Source organism: Vipera berus (genome assembly GCF_964194415.1).
Source record: "Vipera berus genome assembly, chromosome: 1".
Classification (NCBI taxonomy): domain Eukaryota; kingdom Metazoa; phylum Chordata; class Lepidosauria; order Squamata; family Viperidae; genus Vipera; species Vipera berus.
The window spans coordinates 288,585,243-288,598,276 of record NC_138202.1 but is presented as its reverse complement, the minus strand read 5'-3'; the positions used below and the strand labels follow the sequence as shown (position 1 = coordinate 288,598,276).

Here is a 13,034-nt window from a genome sequence, read left to right as displayed (position 1 = left end):
TGCATTTCTTCATTCCTCACGGATGACACTTCCCCAGCTGTGTTTCTTGCCTGTTTTTCTCCCTCCCCCATCTCAAATATTTTCCCACCACTCTGTTCTTTCGAAGGAAGGAAGGAGAGGGAAGGTCTGAGGGAAGTCCTACCTTACTCCTGCCCAGCTGCCCTTTCACCATCCCCTTGCCCCCTCCTCCTGGCCTATGCTGGTGGGTCTCCCTATTGCTAAGGAAGCTTTGGATACAAAGCCAGGTCTCCTCACATGGAGAGGGAATGGGCCTCCCTATTGATTTTGCCCTCGTACCCATCATGAACAACCTGGCTAAGGAGAGCAAGCACAGCAGCAGCAGCCTTGAGGAGGAGGTAAATGCAGGTGGGCACCCCCTTGGGGAAGTGGGGCTGGGCTTATGCTGTGGGTGCTTGAGGGCTGGGCTAGGCATTTGACCTCCACGCCACCGTCCAGCCCCCCCCAATGGCCTGAGAGGAACAGATTCCTCTGGTGGACCATGCCTTGGCACTTCCCTGGTCCCTGGTCCCATCTCCTTCTGCCAGAGGCCCTCAGATCCCACTCCTGCCCAGGCCCTCATAGGCACCCTTGACACAAATTATGATGAGTTGGCCATGCCCACCGAGTAGGCCATACGCACTCCAGCCACACCCACCCAGTAGGCCACGCCCACCCTGGCCACATCCACCCGGCCCCCCGAGGGTAACCACAATGCTGATGTGGCCCTCAATGAAATTGAGTTTGACACCCCTGCTCTAGGTCTCTCTCTACATCAGGGGTGTCAAACTGCCGGCCCATGGGCTAGATGCATCACGAGGAAACCACGCCCACCCCATTGCCAGCAATGCGGAAAAAGTTCTGATATGTCACATGGCGTCCCGTGACATCGCGAGTTTGACATGTCTGCTCTACATCCTTTCTGATTTCTCCTTCAATTTTCCTAATGCTAATGCCGCAATTGCTTCTTGCTACCTTCTTCACCTTCTTTCCCCCTAACCCTGGCATTAATTTTGATTGTTTAAAGTTAGATGCAAATTGGTTCAATCAGATTGAAAGCCTTGTGCCCTTACATGTTTGTATCCATGGGCAAACTTTGATTGACTTGTGATCAACAACCTCAACAGGCTGGCAAGTGTAGCACTTTTAGAGGTAGCAGCAGCAATAACAGTGATGCCCTGAGGTCATTTAATAATCCACAATGTAATAACTACCATTGTAATGACAATAGAAGCATACAATTCAATTTAAAAAACACAGTATAATCTCAGCAAAACAATATTAAAAAACTGAAACTAAGGATTTAAGAAAGGCTGAGCACCAAATAATTGAGGCCTTTGAACTATGGTGCTGGAGAAGACTCCTGCGAGTCTCTTGGACTGCAAGGCGATCAAACCGGTCAGTCCTAGAAGAGATCAACTCTGACTGCTCTTTAGAAGGCCAGTTCCTGAAGTTGAAACTCAAGTACTTTGGCCACCTAATGAGAAGGAAGGACTCACTGGAGAAGAGCCTAATGCTGGGAAAGGTTGAGGGCAAGAGAAGAAGGGGACAACAGAGAATGAGGTGGCTGAATGGAGTCACTGAAGCAGTAGGCGTGAGCCTAAATGAACTCCAGAAGATGGTAGAGGACAGGAAGGCCTGGAGGAATGTTGTCCATGGGGTTGTGAGGAGCGGACATGACTTCATAACTAACAACAACAAGGACTTAAGGCTTTTAAAAGAGAAGTGTAGGCTCCAAGATTAAAGTAAAAAGGCATCTGGCAAAAAAAAATGGTGCCAGATAGAATTTTCTGGAGATGGTATTCCAGACTTAAAGCATCATAACCGAAAAGGACATTTTCTGATCAATATCTATTTTAGCATAAAGGAAGACAAGAAATCTTTTAAAAAGCTAATATTCTGATTCCTTAGAAAGAGGCCAGCCACTATTGAGTTAATCAACTTCAGTCATCAGGAAAATATGCATTATATAGATCCAAAAATCCTTGTCACTGAAAGGAAGTAATTCACTTTAAATGTCAGAAAAGTTACCTGCTGAACAGTTGAATTTCCTCCATTCAAGACAGCAATCCCAAGTTTGAGGGTGGCTGCAACCATTGGTCCCATTTCACCTGCAAAGCAAATATTTTATTTACACATATGTATGCATATGCATATATACATATACAGTACATATACAGCTACTTTCTCTCTTATAAAACAATCCCAACGTTTAAAATATGTGCATTTGACTGTATATACTGTAAGTATATCTATATGTATGTATGTAAGGGACAAGGTGGCTCAGTGGGTTAGGACGCTGAGCTTGTCGATCAGAAGATCGGCAGTTTGGCAGGTCAAATCCCAAGTGCCACGTAGCAGAGTGAGCGCCTGTTACTCATCCCAGCTTCTGCCAACCTAGCAGTTTGAAAGCACATAAAAATGCAAGTAGAAAAATAGGGACCACTATGGTGGGAAGGTAACAGCGTTTCGTGCGCCTTTGGCGTCTAGTCATGCCGGCCACACGGAGACGTCCTCGGACAAACGCTGGCTCTTCGGCTTTGAAATGGAGATGAGCACCGGCCCCTAGAGTTGGAAACAACTAGCACGCATGTGCGGGGGAATCTATACCTTTTTATATGTATGTATATTACAAATAGCTTTCTAAATTTTTCTTTCAGTATCCTCTGTTTCATCCATCAGATACGAATTTAAAAAATCTATTTTCCAACTTAGTATTTTCTGCTCAATCTGTCCAACCATGCATGCATGCAGATAAGGAGCTCTGGACTGAATCATTAGGGTCAAACTAGTGCTAGCATTAATTTCAATAATTCCAGCAGTGTGTTCATTTTATGCTTATGAGTAGCAACTGAGTAAATATTTCAGCAGCCCAAGTACTATACACAACATCTATCATCTATCTCTTTCTCACTTTGTTGCAGTCCTAACATAACTGTCTTTCCATAACCGTTTTATGTACATTTCAGTGAAATTCTCCACCGGGAAATGTTACATCAGCAGAAAAGTCCTTGGGAGAAAATAAATAAGGTTAACCTACCTTTGCTGGCACTAATTGTCTGGAGGACCATTTCTGCAGCCCCCCGATCATGGAGTCTTGCTTGCTGGTACAGGAGCTTTTGCTTTTCCATTTCTTTTTCCTGAATAAAAATCCCAACCATTTAAGTTGAGGAGTTTCCCTAACATCTTTGCTATATAATTTTCCATACCAGAGGGCTCTATGGCAACTTAAAATTGAAAACAATAGACATGGTGGTATAATATCAATCATCATTTTTACCATACATCTGACAAAATAGGCTTTAGAGTAGATTTTTCAGTGTAGACTTTAATCAACACAGAATTTATGGTTTATATATATTCTTTTTCTCAAAAGCCTGCGTGCTATTTGGGGATGACCTGTTCATATTATCTGAAGGAGAATATTCAGGAAACCTTGTGGCCCAGCACATGTTGCTGAATTACAACTTGCAAAACCTCAGCCATCATGATCAGAAGTGACAGATTAAAAGTGTTGCAGTTCAGCAAAGCAACATGCTATGATATAACATAGGAATTGCTTAATATAGCCAGCTCATGATTCTTAAACAACAAACTTTATGACTGAAACATTCCATCAGCACCTATTTAATAAAATACAGATTTATACAACATGTAAAGGTCAGATTGTGTAACTTTCACATTTTATATTTCATTTTTATATTTTGTAATTCTAACTAAAAATTAGCTAGTAAACAATGACTGCTTAAAATATTTTAGATTACTATGCAGAATTCCAATAAATTGCTATGCTAAATATCAAGATATAATTGATTCTAGCTGACCCTTAACTTTAGTATAATAGTCTACTGCGAGAAAAATTAAAATTATAATAAAAGTTGCATAGAGCCCCATAAGACCAAAACAAATCTAAATCAACTGCATGACACTCCTCAAGAAATATCAAATCTGAAAAAATAGTGGCCAAATTATGTACAAACTGAAACAGTTGCATAGGCATATGGTGTTCCTTAAATTTGGCAATTTTAAGATATGTGGACTTCAACTCCCAGAATCTTCCAGCCAGGGCTAGCTGGAGAATTTTGGAAGTTGAAGTCCCCACATCTTAAAGTTGCCAAGTTTGAGATATGCTGATCTAATGTAAAGAACTCAAACAAGTATGTAGAAGAGATTTAATTAACGAGGACTTGTGGCTATCCATCACTGAAAACCTAAACACGAAGGACAAGAAAGGATTGTTTTTAGTGAATGAGAGGAAGCCCCTAATCTAACAAACAGAAGTTCCTATATTCATTTATCTATGAATAATTTAATTAAATTAATCAGTTAAATAGTTTTATTCCAAATAAATATGTAGGTGACTAGGTCGCAAATCAATCACATTTTTATCCAGAAACTTATTCTGAAGCATAAATAGTTTTTTAATCAGAATGTAAGATCAAAATGCATTATGTATTTTCACTCCTCAAGCTACTATTGAGGATAGCTATGTCTGAGCATTATTGTACGTTTTAAAAGTAACAAAAAGTAGATAGGAACAAAGCATTGATGCTGATTTTCTGCCATGATTATTCAAAAATTTTGTTGTCTTGTTTAAATCTCTTCCTGTAAAATATTTTTGTAAGGAAGCACATCAAAACATAACTAAAACATCATTTCAATGAAGTTGCAATGTTACTTCAACGGTATTAAAAGATCTTCATGCATTTCATCTTTTTAGAGCCCAAAAAACTATTTTCTTTCCATGTAACTGAAAATTTCACTTATCTATGGGGATTTTTTTTGGAAAGCCTTAGCTTTAAATCTTTCTCTTTTAAGTTGAAGTGAACAGAACTGAAGAAATGATGAAATTGGAAAAAATTAAGCATCCAAGACAGAGACCATTCCCTTCTGGTGATTTATAGTTTATTGAGTATCACTCTCCCATAGTTGTGCTAGAATACATCATTTCATAAAGATACTATAAATCAGAAGAAATACAGAGTGCTATGATTAATTCAAAGGAAGGGGGAAGGGGGGAGCTGGATGGGGGAGAGGGCAGGAGAAGGAAGGGAAGGGCATTATTTTGATCTAATCCAAGCCAGTGCTTCATTTGTGGGGAGAAACTCTGATCTAGAAAATTCTCTGAATGCATTAAGAGAGTACCTATCTTAACAACTGCTCCCTGCAACCCTGTGGCTAGCCTATCATTTGGGATAGCTTATCAGGAACATGGGGAGATGAAAAGAAAAAGGAGCCATATGCAAAAAAAAAATACCTCTCTCTTTACATGAATGGGAGGCCTTAAGGAGCAGAATTCCATATTTAGTCTGGATCTACCCTGAATAATCTTGCTGATAAATATAAGATGTAAGGCAATAAATAAATAATATAAATATCTATATGCTGCATCTTACAGAGCACAATCTCCAATGGTCTATAATATGAGAAACATACACAAACACATACCAACACAAATACATAGGCACACACAGAGGAGAAAGGTCAGACTGGAAACACAGAAATATATTGACAAAGGACAAGCACAGGTGATATATGCAAGTGTATATACTTTCCGGTATTTCTTCTGCTGCAAGTCTTACCACATTAGACTTAACATTTCTTATAATCGAAATTCAATTGTGAAACAATATACAAATTATATCTAGATAAACGGGTAGTTTTATAATGACTCAACAGTTATGACCACTTATTCCACAAAGGTGTGGAGTGTCACATTCAGTGCTTGGCATTTCAACCAATAAATGCTGACTAAGGCAAAAACGAACTTAGGTATCACAAAAAGTGCCAGGATAATCTGGCTGAAATGATTATTCTGCATCTTGACTTTGCTGATAAGAGGTGGCTAACTACTGCTCCATAGAGGCTACAAACTACTATGGCTGGTTTTGATTGAGGAGTTCTGAGGATCAATAAAGGTAGAGCCAAAAATACCACAATACTCGGTACAAGCCATAAATCTACGAAATAGAGGGCAAAGCAGAAAGTATATCCCAAGCGGGTTCAATCACTAGTCTCTAATCATGCACAGACACACAAACAGACACAGACAGACATTAGAACTCTGCAGTGCTTTGGATTAATTCTTCAATTAATTCTGATTTTAGTCAATAATTGTTACTGTACACACAGTTGATACAATATTCTTTATACATCGCAAGAATACAAGGTTTATTTTTAAAAACTATACTGTTTAAGATTAACTTATTTGCCTCTAGAGTTTGAGCTCATTTTAAACATGCAAAGGAAAATGTGGACTAAAATCTTATCAGAATGTCAGCTTGTACTATAGATGTAGGATGTCATACTTGCATTTGTGTTAATTTTACAGTTACATTTATAAATGTAGTGTGATGCATATGGATTTTATAGTCACTTTTATGTAATTTTAAATTTTTGTTTTAGCCTAAATGTCATTTTAATTGTGACCAGATCACACACCATTGGGGAGAAACTGTTATTAATGTTTTTTCTTTGTGTGCTCTGTAGAGCAAAGGTAACAGCTACAAGACCTTAAACCAGCTTGGCTACACTCAAGCTTCCACATATGCCAAAACATCTTTGGGAATTCAAACCTGAGGTATTGCACAATATAAGGAAGGGCAGACAGTGAGGCAGAGGAGAAAGAAAGAACATGGTTAAGATGAAGTGAAGTGCTATAAAGAAAATTTAAATTCTAGCTCATGACTTAGTTGCTAATGAGAGTACTGAAATAAGAAGGAATGAGTAAGCAATAAAGCCGGGTTTTGGTATACTATGTATTGAATACATGATATATTACTGGGAATAATGTTCATTTCAAATGGGAGGATGGCAAGTTATGTCCTCTCAGATGCTCCAAAATGTCAGATTTCATTATATGAACAAAAACATAAAAGTTCACAAAACAATATGGAAATGAGAGATGAAAGACATATTCAGAGATTAATAAAGTACAGTTTCTTAACAGTATTTTTTTTTACTGTGATCATCTCCTCCTTGGAAGTCCTGCTGCAGGAGGCTGATGGTGAAGATATTCCTAGAAGGGATGAGCCAAGACTGTATGTCAAGAATATGAACACTCTGATTGGGAACCAGAGGAACTGTGGAATGAAATCAAAGAATTTGTTAAGGATGAATATGAAAAGGAAAAAAAATCAAAGACCAAGGAACAGAAGAAAGCATACTGGATCTTGCCAAGAAGAGAATAGAAACAGAAGTGAAGAAAGATGAAGATCTTAGGAAGGAACTTAACAAAGGATTTCAGAGTGCTGTTAGAATAGACAAAAAGCAATATTATAACAATATCTGTAAAAACATAGATAGAAACAGACATGGAAAAACAAGGAAAATCTTTCTGAGCTCTGATCTCGGAAAGAGATACCAACCTCAGACTGATATGCAAAAAGAGATTAATACATACTAATTGTTTCAAGTAACATCAAATAAAGATCAAAGGAGTATACTGAAATTCTGTAGGACAGAGAAGTCAATATCTAAGATACCTTAAGATATTCCCTACTTACCTCTAATATTAAAAGATGAAGATAGATAGATTAGGTCATTAACAAGAGGAAAGACCACAGGAATTGATGGAATATACGGTATATAGAACTCTGCCAAGCAACACTATACAGTAGCCAACAGATTGGAAGAGGTCAATCTACCAACATAAAACAGATTTAACAAATCATTGTACAATATTCTTAATTTCAGAGCTAGCAAAATAATGCTTAATATCATCCAAAACAAATTACAGACCTACTTGGAAAGGGAGGTGACAGGTGCTCAAGTTGGCTTTAGAAAAGACCAAGGAAGAAAAGACATTATTACTGGTTTACACTGGATAATTGAGAAAGCCAAAGAATACTGATAAAAAAGTCAGGATGTGTTCATTGATATGCAAGGCTTTTCACTGTGTTGATTATATTAAGCTGCGGAATGTGCTTAGAATGTACATAGAAAAATGGGGAAAAAAGAAAATTTAAAATTTAGAGAAGTTAAATGTCAATAACTAGCATGCTGAAGTACTATTCAGATTACTGAAAAGCAAATGAACTGCAAGCTGTATTAATTAAAGTAAAAAAATGGAACTAAAATTAAATATAAAGAAGACCAGACTAATGACAAAAAGTACAGGAACCAGAACTAGAACTTAAGACGTAGTAATGATGATATTGAAGTGGTGGATAGTTTCTGCCTTTAGGAATAATTAGGATTAATTAGCAACAGTAAATGAACCAGTGGTCAAGAAATATGCTGTAGATCTGCACTTAACAGAGCAATCATAGAGGCTTTGAAAGTGATATTCTGAAGACAGGATGTATCAAAGATCAAACTCATGTAGGCATTCTATGGAGGGAAAGTTGTACTTTGAAGAAGCAAAACAGAAAGAGTATTAATGGTCTTGAACTTTGTTGGAGAAGGGAATACCATGAGAATAACATGGACAGCCAAGAAAACAAACCAATGAGCACTGAAGAAAGCAACCCAGAGTTCTTATGTCAGACACAAATGACCATACTAAAGCTATCATACTTTAGAGTTTTAGACACATTATGCCAAGCTTTAGCTCTCTGAAGATATCTATACTGCTGGGAAGAGTGGAAGGAAACAGAAGAGGCCGACATACAAGATGGATGGTTTCAATTAAGCTGCATCATCGGAAAACCTGAAGGACCAGGTTCGGAACACCTGGAGAAAATCAATCTATGTGATCAACTAAAAGTTGAGACTAACTTCATGGCAGTCAACCAGTCCACAATCACCTCTTAATCAGTACTATCAAATCTTTGTTTCTTTCTATATAATTTATCATGGATTTTTTTTAAAAAAAACGTGTTTACAGAAGTTATAAGTTTTCTTTTTTTCCATGTAGTGATTCATTCTGGCTTTCAGAGGTTTCCTAGCAGCCCAGCTACAAAGAAACCTTCCTTATAATTTGTGTCTGTATGTATGTGTGCCTTTGACTGTAGACAAGTTCCTGCAATTTTCTTAGCAACATTTTTGGAAGTGGCTTTGTCATTGCCTTCTTTCTACAGCTAAAACAGAATAGTCCAAACTGACCCAGACAGCTTTGTGCCTCAGGCAGGATTAGAATTCACAGTCTCCTAGCTGCTAGTCTGGTACATTTAATTGCTGTATCAAATTTAAAATTTTCAAATATCTATCTTCTGTGTGGAAAATAGGCTCCATATCAAATCATCACCTAAATTGAAATACATATGTTATTGCTAGAAAGAAAAGGAAATGAATACCTGCAGAGTGTTACAAAGAACCAATTCATCTTTTAAATTAGGAAATACATAACCAAGCCCCAAATAAAACTGTAACATTTCCAGAAATGTCAAAGACCCTTTGTTAATTTTTTATATACATCCAAAATCCACTGGGAGGGAGACAATAATTTGGAAAACAGTATGCAATAGTTTAATGCAAATACATACTTATTTCATTAATTCAACACCATAAAAATCTATTATTTGAAACTTAATTTGCATGTAAATATACCTCTTGGTATGTTTATAACATTTGCAGTGCAATACTACGTGTTCATGGAATGTTCTCCCAGGTGCAAGTAAGACTGCAACCTCAAAAATATAAATAGTTTCATTGTGCCCAATTTAATTAAATGCCTTGGTTTTGTACTTGTGTCGTTGTTGGAGAAAGAAATGAAAAGATGACCCATAAGAAGAATGCTGAAGAATGACAGCAGGCACACAGGACTGGCTTCTTATATCTCTTATCTAGATGACAGGTCAAAAAATACGGAAAACAGCAATTCACAAACAAAAAAAAACTCTGTAAGATTCCTCTAATGGCTCTGTAAGATCCGTCTTCTCTGCTCCTAACATGGCAGCATGTTAGGACAGAAACCTAGCAAAAATACAGCTTGATTTCAATAATGTTTATACATTGGAATTCATTGGAATTATTTTCTAATGCTAAGCATGTCTTCATATTGAATATTTTGAGGAAAATCTTGAATATTCCAGAAGAGGGTTTTGCCAAACAATAATTCAACCACGTTCACAGGACTATACTGGGAATCCACACATCTTCTGTTGCAAGTCTCCTGTGACTTCCCATTATGTCCTTCATGTGTTTCATCCATAGAATCTCTCTTAAAGAAGATCAGGTAGATTTTTTTATTGTTTTAATTTGGGGAGGAATTTCAATCTACAATATCTTGTGTTATTATTCGTTAAAATATCATGAGAATCATGAGGAAAAATGAGATTTGTTTTCTTTGCCCCAAATTAGTAGATTCCTACACTAACACTCCACCATCATCTCTTAGTCATTGACAAAAACTGCTCATTCCTACATTAGTTGTTATAAGTACTCATGGAATGATCTTATAAATGGGGGGGAAATTAAAAAGACTAAATATTTAAATGTTTTTGTGCTGCCAGCCAAGAAAAGACAGTTCAAAGAGCAACATTAAAAACTCACACTCACACTCAAGTCTTGCTTTTATATTCTAGGATCACTTGCTTATTTTCTTCTCAAAGTAACTTTACCATCTTTATTAAAGATTTATGCAGTCTTATGTCTTTGTTTATATTGTTAACCACTCTTTTGTCATGGCTAAGGAAATATTAGATAGAGCAACTTCTTAAGAGTTTATTTCTCATGCATTTACCATATCTATAACTATAAAAAAGTGGAAAGTCAGGTATTTGTAAAATGTTCTAACTTTTAGTATTGTTAAAGTATAGTAATGATTTTGCATGAAGACATATTATGTATAAAAATATATCAGACTTTATTGGGATGTAGGACAAATTATTTTCTTGAACATATTATATAAATAAATAATATTCTAACATGAAATTACACAGATTAAGATTGAAATCCCAAAGGTGCTTTTTCAAAAGGCAACTGGACTTTGTTTTTCCTTGAAGTCGTCTCAATTCTCATCCAAGAAGCTTCTTCAGTTCTGACTAATGGTGGAGCATGGAAGGATTTATATTCCTTGCAGTCATCTGGTCGTTAGCATTCTTTCTGAGAGTTGTTGAGGCCACTTGGACTTTTATCTGTGACCTCAAAGTCACCTGAATAGTGCAAAGGACCATGTTGTCCTTTCAGCAGTTTCAAGAAGGTTCCATACCCATTTACCTATTCAGTCAGAACTGAAGAAGCTTCTTGAATGAAAAGGAAAGCGTCCTCAAGGAAAAACAAAGTCCAGTTGTCTTTTGAAAAAGCACCTTTGGGACAACCATGACCTGGATGACTGAGAATCTTTATAGACATTAAGACTGGAAATAAGAAATATTTTTAATTACTGTTCAACTTTCACTATGATCACTGTAATTAACATCAGTTTATCAATCGTCTAGCATTTATTGAGCAAAAATAAAAAGCTTCATTCATCATACTGTGTAATGATTGAACTAAAAATAAAAATTAAGATTCTAATTCCAACATTGGGAATTCAGGTGGAAAAGTGATCATTTAATTAAAAAATATTCTGTTTTCAGAACTGCAAAGACTTTAAAGTATCAAGGCTGCTTAAGAAAACTTGTTCAAGATGTTGAGTCGAATAAAACTACATGTCACAAAATTAATCCCACATAAGCACACAACACATTATTTTACCTTGCTGCGTTGGGATCCTGTGACCTTAAGGAAAGGTGAGGATAAGAAGTGAAATAGCAATAAGAAAACTGTCCAAAGTACTCTGACGATAGCTGATAAACTAAATGCACAGTTCAAATTGTAGTTCTTGAAGAACGATTGCTTGGATCCCCATATATTTCGTAACAACTTAAAATTTAAATGCAACAACCAGAAAAGTTTCAACCTATATGGGTTTATTTAACATTCAATTCTTTTAATACATTCTCTCCCTCCCCACAATATATTTCCTATACAAACCAGGATTGTCCTAGTATAGATTTGCTTAACAGTCACATCACAAGATATACTTTATACATCCTCTTGGTTTTTAAAAGAACCTGACATTTAAAATAGTTTCAAGAGTTTTCAGCTGAACAAATTCCATAACTTTTACTTGATAACCAACAATTTATTTGTAAATTCTAATTATATGAATACTTTTTACTAATAAGGATACTTTGAAAATATACATGTCTTTATCAAGGTTTATAATAATTTACAAGATGGAAATACAGTGGCAAATGAAAACAAACAACAAAAGATATATACTTCCCAAGTAGACAACAGTGATTAGTGTTAGCAGACAAAGATGAAGAGCAAGGACGAAGAATATCAAAGCGACAAAGAAGAGTTCTGAATAGAGCTAATTTTAATTTGGTTATATTTTCTGTTATTTTTACTTACACTGAGGGAAGAGCAAAACTGAAGCTTCTCTTCTCATTACAAACAAATGTATTTATAATCACAATGACACATATAATCAACTTTCTTACCAAACTCAATGCTTTAAAATAATAAAAAATCTCTATATAACTAATATTTTGCTTGCCCCAGCACACACTTTACAACATTATGAAGAGAAACAAATTCTTACTGACTGCAGAAGAAAATGGGAAGCATTTGAGTATGAAATTAAACTTTTTCAATTAATAAAATTAAGGATTTAAATTGTTACTACTTGAGTTCTATAGAGATCCCTGTGGTTCCTTTATAAATCAAAATAAAGTATTTTATTTTGTAATATAATATAAGTATTTTTTTCATAATATGAAATTCAAAGTAGGGCAAAATTTAACTTTTATAATTTAATAAGTTGCTAACAGTTTAAATTTAGTATAAGTATTGTCTATTTCAACTTCAATGAGTACTTCATCTTATTTGTTGTTGCATTTCTATAATTTGGTTAATTTAGTTTTAAAAGACATTTTACAATAGAGTCATTAGAAATGAAACAGTTCAAATTCTGCTTTAAAAAAAATCCAAAACTTCTAGGAGATATATTGGAAACACTGATAACTGTGCCATGTCAGCTGATATATTCAAAGATGCCTCATACAACAACTGAATTTCAGATTTGTCTATGTCAATTGTCACTGCTAATTTGATAAGGGACTGGATAAATAAATAATAGGCACGAAGTGCCCTAAGTGTACTTA

General features: G+C 35.9%; 1 protein-coding gene across 1 annotated transcript in view; it reads right to left on the bottom strand.

The window, feature by feature from the left end:
• RYR2 (ryanodine receptor 2) overlaps positions 1 to 13,034 on the bottom strand; it is a 296,407-nt gene that overhangs the window by 43,843 nt on the left and 239,530 nt on the right. The window contains exons 80-81 of the mRNA XM_081335695.1: positions 3,038 to 3,137; positions 2,029 to 2,108 (exon numbers count right to left, since the gene is read on the bottom strand). Of these exons, the coding sequence (XP_081191821.1) occupies positions 2,029 to 2,108; positions 3,038 to 3,137 (180 nt within the window). The remainder of the gene's footprint in view (positions 1 to 2,028; positions 2,109 to 3,037; positions 3,138 to 13,034) is intronic.